This window comes from Amblyomma americanum, chromosome 8 (assembly GCF_052857255.1).
Source record: "Amblyomma americanum isolate KBUSLIRL-KWMA chromosome 8, ASM5285725v1, whole genome shotgun sequence".
Lineage (NCBI taxonomy): Eukaryota > Metazoa > Arthropoda > Arachnida > Ixodida > Ixodidae > Amblyomma > Amblyomma americanum.
The window spans coordinates 9,241,588-9,261,457 of record NC_135504.1 but is presented as its reverse complement, the minus strand read 5'-3'; the positions used below and the strand labels follow the sequence as shown (position 1 = coordinate 9,261,457).

The window sequence follows — 19,870 nt, the reverse complement described above, 5'->3', positions numbered from 1 at the left end:
GTTTTAGGCGCCCACATAAACTTTAACCCCCCCTGTATCAACTTCGGTTGCTTACGGTGACCGTCAAAATATTACTCTTACACTGCCATCCTGCCTGCAGACGCAATTTATTCTACTTATCGAACATATAGCCGCAATCCAGCGGCAATTATTTTAAAGAACAATGCACTAATACAGGGTTGCTGGTTGAAGTGCGTCGCTAATAATCACAAAATACAAAAAATATTCATTCACCACGAAAGTGCATTAAACGCTTTTCTTGCTGAAGGCACACTGCGTGAGTGCACGGGCAAGTTACGCGATGAGTTGCGAAAGCTACGCACTCACGCTGCGACACACAACGATATCTCCCTCTAATGGAGATACGTTGTGTCGGCTATGCACTCTGACCCGATGTTGCATCAGTTACACATATCTCCGCTGCACATATGTGATGTTCTATACCGACAAAGTCGACATTCCTATTTTGTTGTGCCCGCTAACTTTTAGATACCTTTTTGGTGCTACGCATGTGTATCAAAAAACACCCCTTTTTATCATTGTTTCAAAGACTGCGCGAGACGATTGGTTCATACATGCCATGTTAATCTCTTCCGGCTTTTTACCCATATTAGAGTATACTCCTTACCGTAAGTATTGCGGTTTTTACTCTTTCTCTATAGGCAGCGAAATTTGGCTTCCGTACAGCATCAACAGCGCGCAAATTCAGCGAGATGTGTACTAATTTTCGTCATAATTGAAACGAGGCAATATTTCGTTTATATATTCAGCGTTATGCACAAGAAGAAAATGATTTGCAGTGAATTTTTCGCAACACTCTCTTCATTTCCTGTTATAACTTTTTCTTCTGGCGGACATGCAGCTGTTAAGATACTTTTATAAATTCCTGACTGGTGAGGTTACTTTATCCATTGGTTCCTTAATGAAATTCTTCTCTCTTTTTCATTGTTTTTCCAGCTGGAACCCAAAGTCCCACCCCATCTCGTGAGTAGCTTTCGTGGCTTTTCTTCTTGCTGGAAAACTCACTGCGCAAGAAAAGCAACCAACTCGATTTATTGAAGCTGTATTTCAAAAGGTGATTGCATTCATACTTTCGTTGCTTCATTCCCTTCTGCAGCTGCAGTTCCCAGTTACACCACGCCGAGTAAGCAGCTTCGATTGCTCTCAGTGTTTTCTTGATTTCAAAATGTGATTGCATTCATACTTTCGTTGCTTCATTCCCTTCTGCAGCTGCAGTTCCTAGTTACACCACGCCGAGTAAGCAGCTTCGATTGCTCTCAGTGTTTTCTTGATTTCAAAAGGTGATTGCATTCATACTTTCGTTGCTTCATTCCCTTCTGCAGCTGCAGTTCCCAGCTACACCACGCCGAGTAAGCAGCTTCGATTGCTCTCAGTGTTTTCTTGAATACTTTACATCAAGAAAGAGGAAAATGTTTCCATTTATTTAGTTTTTCGGTGAAGGAAAGAATCAATTTATCCATCAATTTATTTCGAGTTGTTCGCAACTGCTCGATGGGTCTTTGAAATTGAACAGTAAATTATCATGCGTTAAATCTCGGAGCAGTCATGTATAGTAACCTACAAATATGGGCGCTGGAGAGGGAAGATGCAGTTGTTAGGAAACACGTACTGAAAATATAACACCGCATATGTGGGAACACAAATATTTCGTTCGCACAAAATGCGGCTGGGAGCGCTGGAATACGGTAGCACATAGTGCAGTCGTGCGGCTTTTTTTCATATGTGTTTGGGCTTTCTTTATATGCTGTGAAAAAGGGCGAGGCAAGAGGTACGTTCCTACAAAAAAAAAATTGGATTGTTGCCTTTTTAAACCACTCTACAAGTTAACGAAACGCACGTGACCGTAAAGCGAAGATAACAATATCTGCACAATTATTCTTAGCTAATAACTAATTAGGCGTAATTAAAAAATATACTGTGCGGAAACGCCACGCGACGGGAAACAATATGTCGCTGGTTTCACCCAGCTTTGGTACGCCACGTTCTCGTTAAATTATTTGGTTCAGGCTGCGTGAAACACCCTGTAAGTGCACACATTATGGACCTTGGCGGTGAACGGCAATGGGACCTGCCTCGAGCAGTTTTGACCGAAAACCAGAAGGGAAAGTGCAGACAGCTTTTTTCTACATTATTATGCAGTTAGGACTTGGGTCGAAAAAAATTACAATCGATCTGAATCTTGGGTGTCAAACATTAATTGTATTCACTTTCTTGGCAAGATTTGTTGGTGAACACTCACTGTAGGATTCCGTACATAAAAAGCATAAATCGGCCTACTACTAAGAGGTCTGTCCAAACAAATCGGTGATGTTTCCTAGCTTTGGGCTATTTTTTCTTATGAGTAATTAAATAATTTATAGTTTCGAGCTTCTTAATAGGAAAAAAATTGTTTTACTAGATCTATTTGTAGTGTGAACGCCGATAGAATGCACTGCCAGTGAAAACCTTTTCACTAAGTAGTTCAACAATCATGTGAAAAATATTTTGGCCTGGCATTGTGTTTAGTGGCGGAATTGTCAAAATAGACCTTGGACGAGAACATTGTCCACAAAATTTGTCCTGAGATGGTTTCCAAATGCAAGCGCACAGTGTCCTTAAGTTGTTCAGTGCTAGTTTCAGCGCACTAAGAAGCCTTCTTGCAAATTTGAAATTAGTTTCACTGACGACTAAGCACTATAGGCACTACGTAATACAGCCTCAAGGCGATGTCCCTTACTGCTCCGACCCTATCAAGGCTTCTTTGCTTGTTTTAATTCGTTTAATCCTTTAATCGTTTAATCCGGAAATAGCGTCCGCCGTCACACATGGCAACCTCTGCCCGAGCAACTTCTCGTAAGCAATCATTAATTTACCTGCCACGTACTGCGGTGGGCAGGTTGTCATGGTGAGTTGGTTGTCACCTGCCTACCATTGCAGGCGTCAGGTATAGCAATCACTGGTCGCGACAGGTTGCTCGGGAAGAGGAACTTGGGTCTCACAAGCCCCACCAATGCCTTTGTTCCGACAGTGGCAGCGGAGAATCGCTTAAACACTGAACCACTGCGCCCGAGTGGTATGAGGACACCCCGCCATCTATCAATGTATGAAAGAGGAATACTCGCCTGAAAGGGCTTTCTCATGGTATCGCGTGAGTAGGTTAAACATTATGCCCATTTATTTTAGCGCGAAAGTGCTACTTAACGCGGTTACAACCAAGATTCTTGTTTGAAGTCTCGTAGTAACTCGGATAAGTTCGGGCTAGTTCGAAGGAGCATCGCACAAGCTGCAGCCAATAACAGGAAGCTGGGTTAAGTTCCGAGAAGCTTCGCTCCACCTGTAGCCAAATGGAGGGTGACCTTCGCACCATGAAGGGCTCTTGCTTTCGCACGTCTAGTCGGTTTAACTGTGTTAAAACCCTACTACATATTTTTTTGTGTGCAAGGTTCCTGGAAAAGCTGGGTAGCTTTCCTTAGTAGCCTCATGGCTGCGCTTGGTGGGATGCTATGAGTGATTACTAGCTCGTTACAAATTATTTCACGTTTAGAGATGCTGCAAACATTGAACCAGCGCAGTTCGCACATAGTTTTTAATAAAGTTACCTCACTGCCATATGCTAGCCGTCCCGCTTAGATTACTTGGCAGAGCTTGAGTTCTGGTGTGGCTGTGGTTCCGCGTTCAAACCCGGATCAGGTGGCGTATTTTTCTTCAACCGCAATGTTTCTGCGACAGCTGTATAGCTTTCCTCTGCAGTAGTATGGCTGTGGTTGGATGGATGCCTAACTCATTTACCCCGCCTTCACTGCTAAACAACTGCTGCGTTTTAGTGTGTAGAGTCTTGCGTGCCTAAATAAAAAACAGCCGTCCTGCCGCACATATATTTCAATTATTGTAAATTATACTGTTTGGGCCATTCCCCTCGGCTCTCTTTAGGCACTCAGACGTCAATCGCTATCAGCACTGTTCTCCCAACAACGACCACGCAGAGTACTACAATCAGTACTATAATCAGTACTACGACAACGCTTACGACTGCGCCCACGACGACCACAAGTACACCGATGACGTCTACAGCGCCCACGACGACCACAAGTACAACGTTAATGTCTACAACGTCTACAACATCGACGTCTACAACCACCACTAGTACCACGACTGTCACCACAACAGCCATACCTAGAGGTAGGTCTGTCAAGAACAGTAAATTAGGGAGGCTGCACTGGGCGTAGTCAGGCTGATGATGATGATGATTGCTAGCCTCTTACCGTGCTTGGGCAGCCTAGGCGCAGCATCTCTGTGTAACGGAACTGGCCAGTGGGGCGAGGGTGCTTAGCTGCAGCGTCGGATCGAGGAATCCTAGATGTATGTATGTATGTATGTATGTATGTATGTATGTATGTATGTATGTATGTATGTATGTATGTATGTATGTATGTATGTATGTATGTATGTATGTATGTATGTATGTATGTATGTATGTATGTATGTATGTATGTATGTATGTATGTATGTATGTATGTATGTATGTATGTATGTATGTATGTATGTATGTATGTATGTATGTATGTATGTATGTATGTATGTATGTATGTATGTATGTATGTATGTATGTATGTATGTATGTATGTATGTATGTATGTATGTATGTATGTATGTATGTATGTATGTATGTATGTATGTATGTATGTATGTATGTATGTACAGTACTCACGGATTGAAATAGGACATTCGGAGCGCTAGCCTTGCAGTGCCACGCAGGCATGTGGTAAACCACAGGCCGGCTCATTGGCTACTGGAAGGAACAATTCTGCTTTGTAGATGTTCTCCCTCTCGCGCCATACCACAATGCACCACCTTGGTTCCATGAGCGTCTACGGGCGGCGCTCCATGAAGCGACGGCCACGCGCTCCGAATGTCCTATTTCAATCCGTGAGTACTGTACATACATACGTACGAGCGGACGGACGGACGGACGGACGGACGGACGGATGGATGGATGGATGGATGGATGGATGGATGGAGTGATGGATGGATGGATGGATGGATGGATGGATGGATGGATGGATGGATGGATGGATGGATGGATGGATGGATGGATGGATGGGATGGGATGGGATGGGATGGGATGGATGGATGGTGCCCTTTGTAACGGGGTGGTAACAGTTGCCACCGCCATTTAGCGCTGACAGCCGATTTGAATAGGGAAGCATTGCAGTTACTGCACGTTCGCGGTCACTCTCAATCAGGAATAAAAGATGCAAAGAGAATCCGTTGTGACGTCCGGAAAACTGCACTGTTTTTTTTTTCTCAGCAATTAGCAGTACACAATAGCTAAATCAGTGCCCTCATACCCACCCTTTCCTAACTGCGTGTTCTGTAGGAGTTCTGTGCATCTTAAATATGTTGAAAAACCACTGCTGGGATCGACAGCTCCTCCAGTTTGAAACAAAAACGAGTAGTGCGGCTACCACAAAGTCGAGGGGAGGTTTTTCTAAAGAGCAAGGACTCCAGCTGCGTGGCATTTCAGTTTGTTGAAAAGCTCAAGATGCGCACGATCAGTAGGGACACTGGGGACACGGGTGCGCCCAGTGGCGGTCGTCTTTCTTTCCCGTGTCTCCCGCGCCCCTCCTTGTCGGCATTTAGTGTTTTTGGTTATGGCGAAGCATTTTTTTTCAGTGAGCTCTCCCAGCTCTTCTCGATGCACGCTACGGCTACACCATTTTAGCAGTGGCCGCTGAATACTGAAAACTGTGTGGGCGTCATTATTGAGGCAAAAGCCCTTAGAGACTCATGAATCGCCAGTGGGGATGTTCGCAGAAAAATGTCACACTATAGCTGTCAATAAAACTCGTGACGTCATCAAAATAAAAGAATAAAAAGTATAAACCATTAATAATGAGTGGAAATAAGAAGTAACGGAAATTCAGTAAACATAAACAATAGAAAAAGAACAGAGAAATAATAAAAAGAAAATGAAAATATAAAATTACAATCCCTAAACACAAAAATAACAAAAATCTTAAATATACAACGCATAGTGCCATCGTGGAAAAAAACCTGCATTCTAGAGGAGGAAGAGGAGGAACAACTTTATTTACGTCATGGCCTAATGGCATCATGACCTAATGGCGCCGTGACGGGGGCCCAGGAGAAAGTTCCTTGAGTTTGCATTCCTTTACGTAAGGATATTTAAGTGCCCACACGACAATTGTGGAGTCTTTAATCTACATCTTCACCACACATCAGCGTCACAAGCATCAACACCGCGCTAAAGGCTTTCGCCTCACCGCACTTTAGGTCAACAAAGAGGTGTGAACTCTCCAAGAACTACGAATCCATTAAAATAGTACTTCCGCGGGAGGCATCTCTAATGCTGTTGCATTGTACCCTGAAAAGGTAGATGAAGGGTCGTCTAAGCTTTATTTTTGTTGTGGCTCATATACAGCGCTTCAGAGTGTATTCTTTGAACATATCAGTACCTCGATTTTGAACAGTAGCTTGTCCGTGAAAAATGCTGAGCATCATACCTCTACGCAGCACAGAGGGGGTAAAAAGCGAACGGCTCTGTGCGTTCTGCATAATGCTGCTATCATGTTTGCCGCAAGCTTTAGGCGCTTCTGCCAAGCCACGAAGATGTCTAGACTGAGGGAGTGTTTTCAATTAAAAGCCATAGACTACATATGCGAGAACTTAGCTTCAGAGGAGTGTAGTATCAGCTTCTACGTAGTTGAACACATCCTGTACTCACAGCCCGTCATAAATCGCAGTTCAGATGTTCCTGTATGAAAGCTGCCATCGTACGAAAAACGAGAATCTTAATAGCCAGGGCCAGGTGTTTATAGGGTATCGGACTGCATAACTCGCTGCAGTACCTGTGGACCTCCAAAACATGCCAGTAATTCCGAGCTGGAGTTAGTGCATAGCCACTTCTTGTCACGTTTACAGAAAGGCCGCCACTACTGTGCACAATCAGTGCTCCCAGAGATCAAGCACGCTTCAGAGAATTCACTACTCAGAGGCTGCCAGACCCGAGCCTTTGCAACTTCACCATCGTTGATATCCCACAGTCCCCAGACGGAAGTTATAACGGTGAGTATGCCTGTATTTATATTAACTACAGTTGTAAAAACCGAGATAGCACGTGATGTTTAGTGCCTATGTGTACCTCACCGGATTTTTGGCTGGCGCAGCTACTCATGACTCTGGAAATGACTCTAAAATACCGAAGAATAAAGCCTTATTGTTATTATTTATAATTACCTAAATTGTTCTCTTTCTGGGGGAAACGCACAAGAGCCCACATAGGACTTTTCACGTTGTATGTGGGTCCCACGTCACTTTTCCAAACGCTATCACATCCCACATTCAACCCACATCGCTCCCTTGTCGAATGCTTGGAGGCAGATAAAGTAAAGGTCGGCTGTATGTAGGAAACCGCAACACCATTACAAATAGGGTTACCAACGCAATGCTGCCGTTGGTCCCACATCGGACGTAGTATGGTTGTGAAAACTGGCGTGCCTGCATCTTTATGCACAAATTCTTTTAAATGGGTAACCTACATTGTGCAATTTTAATTTCCTAGTTTTGTGAGTGTTACGAGAACGGTGAGCCCATTTAGTTTATTATAAAACTATGCTTCTGGTTCTCGTAGTTAGGTAAATTGCCCCAAAAGAAGACTTCAAAATTTCGCACCACCAGATTGACCTTGACTACCACCAGAATGACCTTGACTCTTCAATTTTCGTCACTGTTCAGGTCACATTAGGCAGCCTCCACTGGCTGCCCGCAGCAGAGCCATCGTGGTCTGGGCAATGCGGCTGCTCGTTCTAGCACCGACATAATCCTAATGTAGGCACCTGAATTTTCTCGCTTTGCCTATTCGCCTGTCCTCGTAGAGAAATTTAGGTGCTCTGAACAAACGGGGCCCATATGTGACAGCTCTGTTAAAACCTAGGTGGTGCACAATAGTGCGCTCCTGTGAGGTCCAAGTGTGAAATTTCTGCTAAGGCAACCTGTCAAAATACCCAACTCGACCACTTGTGGAAAACCTCTGGACAATCCCCTGTAAATACCACATCGGTGCCATGTCGGTGCTAGAAAAGCTAACCCACGTGCAAAACCGGTGTTTTCACTCACAGGCCATCCGCAACAGTCAATGGGAAGCTTGCTGCCCTTCCCGCAACGTACCGATCTACACAAAGGCTGCAGATTCCACACCCAACCAAACTGGGCGGCGTGCATGGGCCTTTACAGGGTCAGAAGTGGGCAGGCGAGCAGACAGTCGCAGCTGCGTCTCATTAGAAATGTTCTATATAGAGAATTTTTATTTTATTTCGCGCTACAACTCACGTGGGCCAATAGGTTTGCAGATTTTTCGAATGGGTTTACATATTGTAGAGGGAAAGTAATGTTGTACCGCTGTAAAAAAATATCAGGCAACTTTTTATGACATTTGTGGTAGAGATGTGGCGCACGTGAACTTTGTTAAAGGCATTCAGAGAAGCTTCAAGTGTAGCATCAGTTCTACGTTAGCGTCAAAACCCTGTGGTTGCCTTAGTGTTTAGGCTAGCACATGCATACACAGGCGCAATTCAACATGATCGCTGGTAGGCTATGGTGAGGCGCTGGTTTCAATTTTCGCTTGTGAGAAATTAGTAATGAACAAATATAAAATGTACTCGCTTGCAGCTTTTACTCAAGTAGCACTTCAGTAATTTTTTTAACCATTTAAACTCAAACTGTCTCAAATGCTCCGGTAGAAAAAATCTTACTGATCACGTCGATGCTGAAATCAGCTCCTGCAGTAGGCGTGTAATATCCGTCAGCTACAAGAACCAAAGTTCTTATAGCATTTAAAAACGGCTCTGTCTGCGCTGAGTGGGCGGTAGCAAATAGAATAAATTTTTCCCAAACAGAATGATATTACCTCGAAGTCTGGCGCAATTGCACTGTACGGATTCAACACTTAACCACTTTGACTCGCATCTAGCAGTAGTGCCACTCCCCTCAACTCCAGTCGAGCCTGTTGCGCTCGCACATTTCATAATGGTCATTTTGCAGATACTACACACGCAGAGGCGCAGAAACGTGGAGGCTAACGAAAAGAGTTTATCTTAACTTAAGGACAACGCAGCGAGCCATGGAAAGAAAAATGATAGGTGAAACGTTATGTGACGGGAAGTGGGCAGAGTGGGCTGGGAACAAACGCGTGTTAATGACATCCTAGTCGAAATCAAGGGGAAGAAATGGGCTTGGGAAGGGCATGTAATGCGAAGGCAAGATAACCGCTGGTCCTTAAGGGTAACGGAGTGGATTCCAAGAGAAAGTAAGCGTAGCAGGGAGCGGCAGAAAGTTGGGTGGGTGGATGAGATTAAGAAGTTTGCAGGCAAGGCGTCGATGCAGCTGGCAATGGACAGGGTTAATTGTAGAAACATGGGAGAGGCCTTTGCCCTGCAGTGGGTGTAGTAAGGCTTATGATGATGATGAAGAATCATAGGAAACATAAACCTCAATTTACTAAAAATTCATATAACGATTTTATTTCTTAATGATTGCCCGTTGATATGTGTAGCTTTAACATATGGGGATGAAAAGGACAAAACAATGCGGTTTAGTTCAGCAGGAAGGTGACGCGGTCGCTGCTTTCCTTGTATCTGATGTGGCTATCAGGCAAGCGTCCCGGTAACGTGCCAACACCCCTTCTTCTTTTCCCTTTCCCTCGCTGCAGCCGCAGCTATAAATCTACGCGCAATAAAGTACCGGACGTCTTTTCTGGCCTAGCCTACCGATGTGTCGTGTCTCTGCATGAAACGATCGATGCGCACTCAGCTTGCACAATGCCTACTTTAGCTGTTCCAGATCGTTTACTTCTATAGTTCCAATCGTATGCCAGACTAAGCGATAACCGCTATCTTGTGCCCGTTCTCTCGTAAGGGAAAAAAATTGTGTATTGAAAAAAAAAGCACCCAGGTGCATAGCACCTGCCAATATTCTGGTTAAAACAGTTGCTCCTGGCGTTCAATGGTTCATATGCGCCGTCTATGCGAAAAGTACCTAAACAACGAGATTTCTTTCTCAGCCGTATGCCAGAGTGCTTACTGTGCCACTGAAAAACAAAATTCATTATAAAGTTAGGACAAGTGCTCTCTTTGCCTTACACAAGTGTGTGCCTGTAACTATGTTTAATTTCTTAACTGCTGTTTTTTTGTGGTTTCTACTTGTATTTTATTCCCACTCCCCTGTGTAACGCCTAACAGCCCTGAGAGTAAAATAAATAAATGTTTAAAAGCTGCCAATAACTGCTCTAGAAAATCGTTAGGAAACAAACACCCTTGCTTTATTCTGGCACAGATGATACGTTTGGTCCCCCCCCCCCCCCCCCTCCCTTCCACATCGCTTACTGATAGTCCGGGAAGCATAGTGCTTGCAAGGCTAATGCTCTCTTATCTTTGCTGCCGCCGTCAACGCCGTCAGTGTGATTCAGGGTAACTCCTGCTTCCTTTTTGCTCCACCTCCCAGGTTTGCAGGATACCGCATCAAATTCATTCTATCTTAGGGGGCCCTAGAGGGTGAACGCTATATTAACCTTAGGTATGAGCGTACCCACAAATTCTGGACAAAAGCATTTTTGAGCGGGAAACCGTTTATGAACACAATTATTTTCATATACGGCAAGATTTTACTATAACAATCAACATATCCGCAGACCACCCGACGGCAGTCTAGTATTTTTTTTGCTATTCCCGTTTTTGCGATCGTCAAAAGCGCTCCCCCATTGGTTTTCTATGGCAGTCTCAACTGTTCGTTGCGATCGCTAGAAACACTTTAAAAGAAATATTTTGCTACATATCAGAATAATGGACACTTACCTTCAATATTTTTATAACAGTGTCTTACAATTTTTGATTTTCAAAATTTTTCCCCCAGAAAGCTGGACTTCAAAAGATGGTTGCAAAAAAACGGCTGAATCGAGCAATATATCCAGGGTCATATGCAATCTCGAATTTTTCGCCTTTTGATGTTCCCGCCTTGTGGACATGCAGAAACCTTGTACCTGTTCCTGCGAAACCACCGAAGCTCGTACCTCTTCACCCTCGACTTCGGTGGAACACTGGAGCAAGTGAAGTTCACGATAGACCAGCCACAATTCGCTACCGGTGTTCAGATGATTATCCGGCACCTTTACTTGCGGGGATTTGGCCTGCTTCCAACAGTTCCGGGTGTTGCGACGTACAGAACCTATGGAGACTTTCGAGACATACAGAAACTCCACGAAATCTACCAGGTGAGCCAATCAAGCAGCCGCGTTTACTCTGCGAGAGGTTTCTGGAGTACCCGGGCTCGAACCCGACCGCGGCGGCAGTGTTTCGATGGAGGCGAAACACAAAAGCACCCGTGTGCTGTGAGATGTCAGTGCACGTTAAAGATCCCAGGTCGAAATTATTCCGGAGCCCTCCACTACAGCACCTCTTCCTTTCTTCTTTCACTCCCTCCTTTATCCCTTCCCTTACGGCGCGGTTCAGGTGTCCAACGATATATGAGACAGATACTGCGCCATTTCCTTTGCCCAAAAACCAACCAACTAAAATTTTCAATATCTCTTCGTTGTGCAATTGAGTAGGCTGCTTTTTTTAAGGCAAGTGTGTTAGTTTATATGGCGCAGAATCGGCTAACGCATCTGCAATCCAAAGACTAAGTTTTGAAATATCTGCATGTTCTGCTGAAACGATAGAATTTCGTTCATGATTAAACTGGGCGAAAGAAACGGGGACAAAGACAAGAAAAACACGTACACACAAAGAGCGCAGACTTCCAACTTTTATTCGAAAAACGCTTTCGATCATTCCTTTTAAACGCACCACCCACCACGTGACACATCCGGGATCCAACACAGCAGATAAGTTTAACAATTTAGTAGAGCCAATCTGGAGAACCAGTCTAAAAACCCCCATGTGTGTGCATGCCTAAACGCCCTTGATGCCTAGATAAAAGGGTAGAGGAAGATAAAAACCTGATCGGTGAAACCAAAAAATCAGAGAACGAAAAATGAAGACGGCCTAACCATGTATTACGACCATGTGTGTACGTGTTTTTCTTGTCTTTGTCCCGGTTTCTGTCGCGCAGTTTAATCATGAACGAGAAGCACCAACTAGCCCTCCAAAAAACCCTTCTTGAAACAATAGAAATTTTCAAAAAGAACGAACTTTTTAAAATATTTTATTTTGCAGTTTTAAGTTTGAAGTTTATTTCCATTTCAGTAAGAAATGAGGGGCCCGAGACAAAAAGTGAACGTTAATTCACTTGACGGCGCTCGGGCCCCAATGCATGGCAAAACAGTGAGGTGTCGGTAGTAACATTTGGTGCGCTTACAATTTAGGCAGTACCTCCCCTTTACATTTACAGACATTTTATCTCTTACTACGCTTAGCTCAGTCTATTTTGTTGTTAAAGATAAAGGCACAATACGAATGATAAACATGATGATCGAATAACAGCAATTGTACATAGCAACAAACCCGCAAAAAATCCAAAAGACACAGGAAGAACACACTGCAGGGGACTAGAACAATTACATTTGCGAGATAATGAATGAATGAATTGTTTTCTGAATAACATTTTCAATATTAACGTTATATTGACGAAAATAGTTTAACAGAGTTGGCAGAGCATGTGCAAGCATTTGCTGGCCAAACGTTGTTCGTACGAAAGGTACTGTCCAGTTATGAGCAGAGCGCCAAGGATATGTTCGTGTAAGTGTTGTTAAATTGGCGATCGAAAGCATTGTACTCTCGGAGGTAGTTATGTGCTGTTTGTAGTGAACTGCTAAGTTATGCGAGTAGAGATAGTGTACTGACATTACTTTAAAATTCTTAAAAAGCAGCGCAGTAGGAGTGTAGCAGTCTTTTCCAGCTATATGGCGAATAGTCTTTTTTGTAGTGCATATATTTAATTTTGTTTGTGTAGTTGTACCCCACACAAGGAAACAGTAGTTTAGTTGAGACATGAATAACGAGTTTTAGATATGTAGCTATGTTATAGATATGTATGGGGACACAACGCATTGCAACAATTGCCCCTTTTCGAAAGCAATCGGGTTGAAAGAGCTTAGTTCGTAGTAAACTGCTGCGAAAGGTATCTGAGTACTACACATGAAATTAATGTACGGTTTAATGAGCCCTCACCCGCGCTTAGTTCACAATGTGGCTTTCCTTTTTTCACGGTGATAAGTTTTCGAGGGGTGTGATTAAAGAAGCTAGGCTTGGCCAATTAAAGCCTCTAATAAATGTCTTCGATTTCCGGGGACTAAGAGGCAGCATGGAGCAAGTAGGGGGAGAGCCATTACTATCTATTTTTACTCTCTCCACCGAGAGAAAATCTTATATTCTTTCTTTGCAGCAAATGCTGCCCTCTAAAAAGCATTGCAGAAATTTAAAGCCTTGTGACTTTTTGAAGCCAATTGGAGCATGTCCTGAAGACCCGAGTTGTATAAAAGCAGTCAAGAAATAACTAAGCATAAAGAGATAACAAAGCGTGCACATTCACATTTACTTCGTTCTCATTTTTCTAACTAAAAAAAATATGCGACAAAAATGCGAGAAAACACGTACATAAGCGCCAACTTTAAATTGTAATCACTTCAAGTTTAAAGTTGACGCTTGTGTGTGTGTTTTCTTTCTTTCGCCCACGTCTTTCCCTGTCGCGCCAATTTTCTCAGAGGATGTCGCACCAACTTGCCCAGAACCTTACGCTGCTTAAGACAAGTGCTTTTGTCGCAGCGTTGGCAAGTTCTCTGCGCTACCCTCTCCCTTGTTCACTTTGTGTTTGAAAGAAAACCATCTACGTGTTGCACCTGCAAACAATTCCGGCGACAAACTACAAAGCATGTTCGAGGACCTAGACGGCCAAAGCAGAACGATAGGAATGGGGAACAGAGAGAAAACGAATAGAACGAATATAGAGAAAACTAAAGCAATGTAGAATCGCCTTGGAATGAATAAGCAGTTTAAAATGATTAGCAAAGCTTTGGCAGTTGTAAGAAAATATATTTACTTAGTGCAGGTGGCGAACTCAAATACGGGCCGCCGCGGTGCCTCAGTGGTTATGGCGCTCGGCTGCTGACCCGAGAGACTCGGGTTCGATCCCGGCCGCGCGGTCCAATTTCGATGGAGGCGAAATTCTAGAGGCCCGTGTACTGTGCGATGTCAGTGCACGTAAAAGAACCCCAGGTGGTAGAAATTCCCGGAGTCCTTCACTACGGCGTCCCTCATAGCCTGAGTCGCTTTGGGACGTTAAACCCAAATAAACCAAACCAAACCAAACAACTCAGGCGAGAAACTACAAAGAATGTTCGAGGACCTAGACGGGCAAAGCAGAACGATAGAAATAGAGAATAGAGAGAAAACGAATAGAACGATAAGAGAGAAAACTGAAGCAATGCAGAATCGCCTCGGAATGAAGGAGCAGTTTAAAACGATTAGCAAAGCTTTGGCAGTTGTAAGGGAATATCTTTACTTAGTGCACGTAGTGAACTAAAATACGGACCACGAGAGGGCAATGACTAGAATCAAAACGTGGTGCAGAGCATTTTTCGCAGGTACCCTCATATCATCAATGGAAGTGTAACAGTACATCTAAATAGAAATGTAGATGACAGCTGTACCGTGCAGGCGCTCATGTGAGAGATCGAAACAAAACAAGGAGGCCCACTCAAACGGTTACATGTATATTTAGGATTCCGCCGCGTGCTATGGAAAGGAAAATTATTGCTGTAAATTTAGGAGACACGGAGAGAGTAGATTTCATCAGGAAACAAACGGAAGATTATGACATTGTGGCCGATATCAAAAGAAATGGGTTTGGACCTGGCACGTAATGCAATAGTGAGGTAAGAGATGTTCGTTAATATTAACGTGCAAGTCCAAGAGAAGGCAAGCGCAGTACAGGATGACAGTTCTGTGGGTCCGAGCGAAAATTTTGCGCGGATAATGCCGGTGAAGTTGACACAGGAAGAAGTAATCAAAGTGGCATGGAATGGCGTTTCTCCTTCAGTGGGTGTAGCTATGCTCATGCTGATGTTTGGTGGAGAAAAAATGAGATTAATGAAAGCATCTTGGCTCATCTATTGCTCTCGCTATTTCAACAATACATCTGATTGATTTTGCATCTTCGGTACGAAAGCTGCCTTCTTCGAATTTTGTTTTAATGAATGGTGCGGAAATTCGCTTTGCCCTTAAGGGAGTGTAAAGTGACTGAAACGTTTCATGACTTTAATATCAATAAAGCCTTTGGACAGACTTGTGGCCGAATACATATTTATTTTTTTTATAATATTATCAGTCTATGCACTACTTAGATAGGAAAGGGGTGGTTACATAAACAGCACACTCATAATCTTCAGCTCCTCATACTTCCACTAATTACACAATTAACTCGACTCATAACTCCGAAAAAAATGCACATGAAATACAGATGTGACCTAACATATAAAAATAATTAATAAACAACGTATCTTTAACTGCTAATGCAGCAATTAGTTCACAAGAGATGAGAATTCCTCACCGGCCTCAGCACGTGCAATATTAACGGGCACTTTATTCCTATCTCGTGCGGTTTGGGCAAAAAAAGGACTACTTCATGCAGTCTTTCAAATGTCTTTTTTCTTCTCCCTGCTTGGAATTCTTATTGCGCGTGATTCGAGAAATGGACTCCTTTATATACTGTTGTTTATCAATGATGGAATAGAAAAGGTTCAAGCGTTTTTGTTTCGCCTTAACTCAAGGGTGGAGAAGTTTGCTTTACCTTGAAGCGGAGAATCTGAATCCTGTTTTCGATATACGTAGAAGATAAATCGGAGCGCACGTCTTTGCCCTAATTCTAAATTCGATATCAGATACTAAACGTGCGCATACCACAGCTCGCAGGCGCACTCGAACATTGGGCGCACCAACATCTTATAAGCGATTAGCTTTGCCTCAGTTGAAGGAAGTTAAGTGTTCGTTTTATTTTATGTTTGCGTCACTGATTTCGTTTATAATGTGCGATATCCAGCTCAAGTTTGAATAAATAATAACTCCCAGAGCAGCAAATGTCCCTCAAAAGATATAAGAGCAATAACGTCGCCACACCCGCTTTTTCCGCGTGCTACCATAGCATGGCAGGTGGATCTCTGGTGCAAGACGTTTGATTACGACTTGTTCAAAATAGGTCAAAGTGATTGCTCAACTGGTAGCCTAGTGTAGCTCTCGCTACAAAAGAGAATATGGCCCACTTGGGCTTGAATGGTCACGGACATGATTGCGGAGTGGTGGACCCTCCACAGAACGTGCCGCTTCCAGCGCAGTTGCGCAGGTTGGTCTGTTGGCGGAGTGTTCTAGAACCAGCGCTCTTCATGTTCAAAAGAGAGCCAGGGAGTGTTTTGCCCGCCTTAGCTCCACTTTTTGCTTTCTTCTTTTCGTCGCCAGAGAATAGACGGTGTCCTAGGGGCATCTCGGGGAGTTTCAACTATATTCTTCTTGGCCTTCACTCCCATTCAGCCCAACAACGCTCGCCTTATGGGTTCTTATCATACGTTTCTGAGGGACATCAAACAGTAAGTAAAACTGCTTTTGGTCCTCTTCTGCTTTTGGTTCTCTTCTTAGATTTCACGCGTGAAAATCCTACACATAGACTGCATATTTGTAAAAAGCTTGCATGGCTTACGTGCCAAACTTTCACCGCAACAGCACAGGCGCGTATTGAGCTGAAGAACATTAAAAGAGTCACCCCTAGTAAGCAGTACCCTAGGTCTATTTTGGGGCGAAAGCCTTTAATGGCTCCTCGTTGTCCGTCCGCCCGCCCGTCCACAAAATCTGTCACACTATAGCTGTCAATCAAATGACGTCAACTCGTAGAGAAAAAAATTTCTGTGCACGGCGGGATTCAAACCACCATCTTTCCGTTCTGCAGCCGAGCGTGCTAACGACTACGCTACGTAGTGGCATGGGCAGGAACACTTTATTTTTCTTTCTTTTTATAGTCCCACGATAATTTTTGTCTGGCGTAAGGACGCTGGAGAGTGTTTGCGGAAAGGCGTCGAATGAGACGGATGCCTCCCAAACGCGCTCCAGTGTCTTCAGCATTTAAGGTTCACAAACAACTGTGTACCTAATTAGCCTTTTAGCCAAACATCAGGGACACAAGCAGCAACAGCGCGCTAAAGGCTTTCGCCTCACCGCACTTTAGGTCAACAAAGTGCCCTCTTGAATTTTTTATGGTGGAGAGGACTCGCGGACGAGAAGAGAGCTTATTCCGAAATTAGATAGCTCATTGATGGCAAGCCAATTTGGTTTAAAATTCTGGTTCAAAACTAGCAGTCACATCTGGAGGTTGGCTAGATGCTTTGTAAAACGCTGTCACTTTGATTATTAGTATACATCAGGCGATGGCCTGGAGGTGAAGCATCCGCCTCACGTGTAAGATAACAGCGGATAAAACCCTAGTGCCGTGCAATTTTGTGAAAAAAAGCAGACGAAAATCCTAGTGTCAGTGAAAGTATGATGATGGTCGAATATAATGCCGTTTTTTTTTTGCACATGGTGGGCTAAAAAAAACCATTCTATGGGCACTAAACACCATTGAATCCGACCACCAGTCCAGGGCAAAGATTGTGCTCATTGTATCAGGAATGGGTGTCCGGAGGCAATGGACATAGAACCCCACACACCTCCCGCATGCGGGCGCATGCTCAAATCACTAGGTCATCGATAGGATGTTTTAATGGGATTCAGTAACAAGGCCCGATTTGCAGCCTAAAACGGCAGCCAATGGCCTATACGGACCCGGTCACTGCAACATTATTTTGCCGTACTGGTGCAGTACTTGGCCACTAACTCTATATCAACTCACAGTTTATTCCCGGGACCTCAGTCCCGTGCGACTGCAGTCAATCATTAGAAGAAGCTTAGGTTGGTAAGATTACCTGGCTCAAAACAGGCCGAAATTTTAAAAAGAACCTGGAATATTTAATGGTAGAAAATTATCTGTTCAGGTTAGCCTAGGCTGTCCTGGAAAATACCCGGTATAAAATGTGATGTCAGAGGGCTTTGTGAGCTTTCAAGGACAGGTGAAGGGTATGGTATGCTAAATGTGCAGGCACGTACAATGATATTGTGGTTGAGTGGAAAGACGAGAACGAGGCATTGGATTCTTCAACAGCGATTTAGCTGGCAACATAGAAGAATTTTACTTTATTATGTAGAGGGTGGTATCTGTTGTTATATGCTTCATTAGGAGGTATATTTTGACATTTGTGAAAGCCTAAGCACCTACTTTACACATATGAAGACAAAATATTCGAAATGTTCTATGAAAGCGCGGAATCAGCGATGAGTCGAGTAAACAGGCAGTGATGACTTCAGATGGGCGACATTATTGCTAAAGAAGGTAAGAAACAGACGGGTGACTAGCAAGTGGGGGATTACGGCAGTGGTTCTGGGAATAGCAGGGGGATTTATTAGCGGTCCTCGCAGTGCGGAATACTGCGCATAGAAGAGCCCTAATGGACAGTCTAAAGTATGAAATAAAATTGCAACTGGCTAAGTGGAGGTGCTCGACAAGGTGGGATGTAGTGACCATATCATGGTGAACAGTCCGATTTCCCTAGATGTGAGAAGCGAATTTAATAAACTAGTAAGAAAGACCCTCTTCAAAGAGTTTGCAGGGAGAATGTGGAAAGTTAGGAATTTCGCTGGAGAACAGGTATTCCTCTTTAACTGATGATAACAATAGTTTGCATGAGATGAATGACAGATGCGACAAATACCCTTACAGAGTACGCAGTAGAAGCTCACCTTAGGGTAGATATACAGGATACTACTCAGTTCTCTCAGGAGACAACAAACCTGATTACGAGAGTTCAAACTATGAAAGCCTTGAATCGCGTAGGTAGGACGAACTGTCAAAACTATTCAGTAATCGTAGCGTAAACGACATAGAGAGGTGTAATATGAAGGATCGAACAGGCTCTAAAGAATTGAGATAGTTTAAAAGCATTAAGGACAAATTTATCAATTGGCAAAAAATCAGAAGTTCCTTCTTACAGGCAAAGAGCGCGAAGGTTGGCTAAGACGACACTGCATTGGCTGTACATCCCGGCCTGACTTCATTTGGCGGTAGATAGATGGTTGTAGCACATGTAATTCCTTGAGCTCCAGCCAAAGTGGCTGGCTAATCTCGGGTCAACCAGTTTGATTCGGTCAGGTAGCTCAGCCCCAGCTCCGCCAACCACAGCTGTGTCACTTGAGCCGGTGCATATCGATTGAACGAATTTGACGGCTCGTTTGATCTATGTACACATTCATGGCTTCAGTTGGGGGCTGGACATGTGACTGCAGGTGAAAAATCAGCAGTTTGTTTTCGGACAACCCTCTTGATAGTCTTATGCACCTCTCTCTTCATTGTGCCTAAGGTCGTTAATAAGGGCTACTCCGTTTCATCCCACACATTTGGCGGTATCTGCAGAGTAAACAAGACGTAACAACAATCCATGGCGTTTTCACTGTTGCTGAACATAGACACGGGCTAACTGGTTAGACCGTTCTTTCCGGTCGTTGTCAGGTGAGTCTTTGGAAGCTCAGTGGGCACCCGCTGTTGCTTGGAAGTGACCGAAGCAGGTGCCTGTCTCTTGGCTGAAACGTCCTTTCGTAGTTGCATAAGCCGGCCAATCTGCCCTGTGACGGAGGTACTATGGCGTTCTTGGTTTGCGCCCGATGACTTGAGGTCAAATGGCGGCTATGGCGCGTTCAATTCAATGCATGTTAAATGCAAAACCCAACGTGTGCTTAGCAATGTCAGTGAGGGCTAAGCAACCAAGTGGACGTAAATAACATCACAG

General features: G+C 43.9%; 1 protein-coding gene across 1 annotated transcript in view; it reads left to right on the top strand.

Moving 5' to 3' along the window:
• The first annotated feature begins 76 nt into the window (after window positions 1–76).
• Window positions 77–19,870, top strand: part of LOC144100035 (uncharacterized) — a 32,689-nt gene continuing 12,895 nt past the window's right edge. Inside the window, exons 1-6 of the mRNA XM_077633084.1 lie at window positions 77–984; window positions 1,118–1,144; window positions 3,931–4,179; window positions 6,943–7,086; window positions 11,043–11,284; window positions 16,461–16,588. Coding sequence (XP_077489210.1) covers window positions 4,059–4,179; window positions 6,943–7,086; window positions 11,043–11,284; window positions 16,461–16,588 — 635 coding nt within the window. The 5' untranslated portion in view covers window positions 77–984; window positions 1,118–1,144; window positions 3,931–4,058. The remainder of the gene's footprint in view (window positions 985–1,117; window positions 1,145–3,930; window positions 4,180–6,942; window positions 7,087–11,042; window positions 11,285–16,460; window positions 16,589–19,870) is intronic.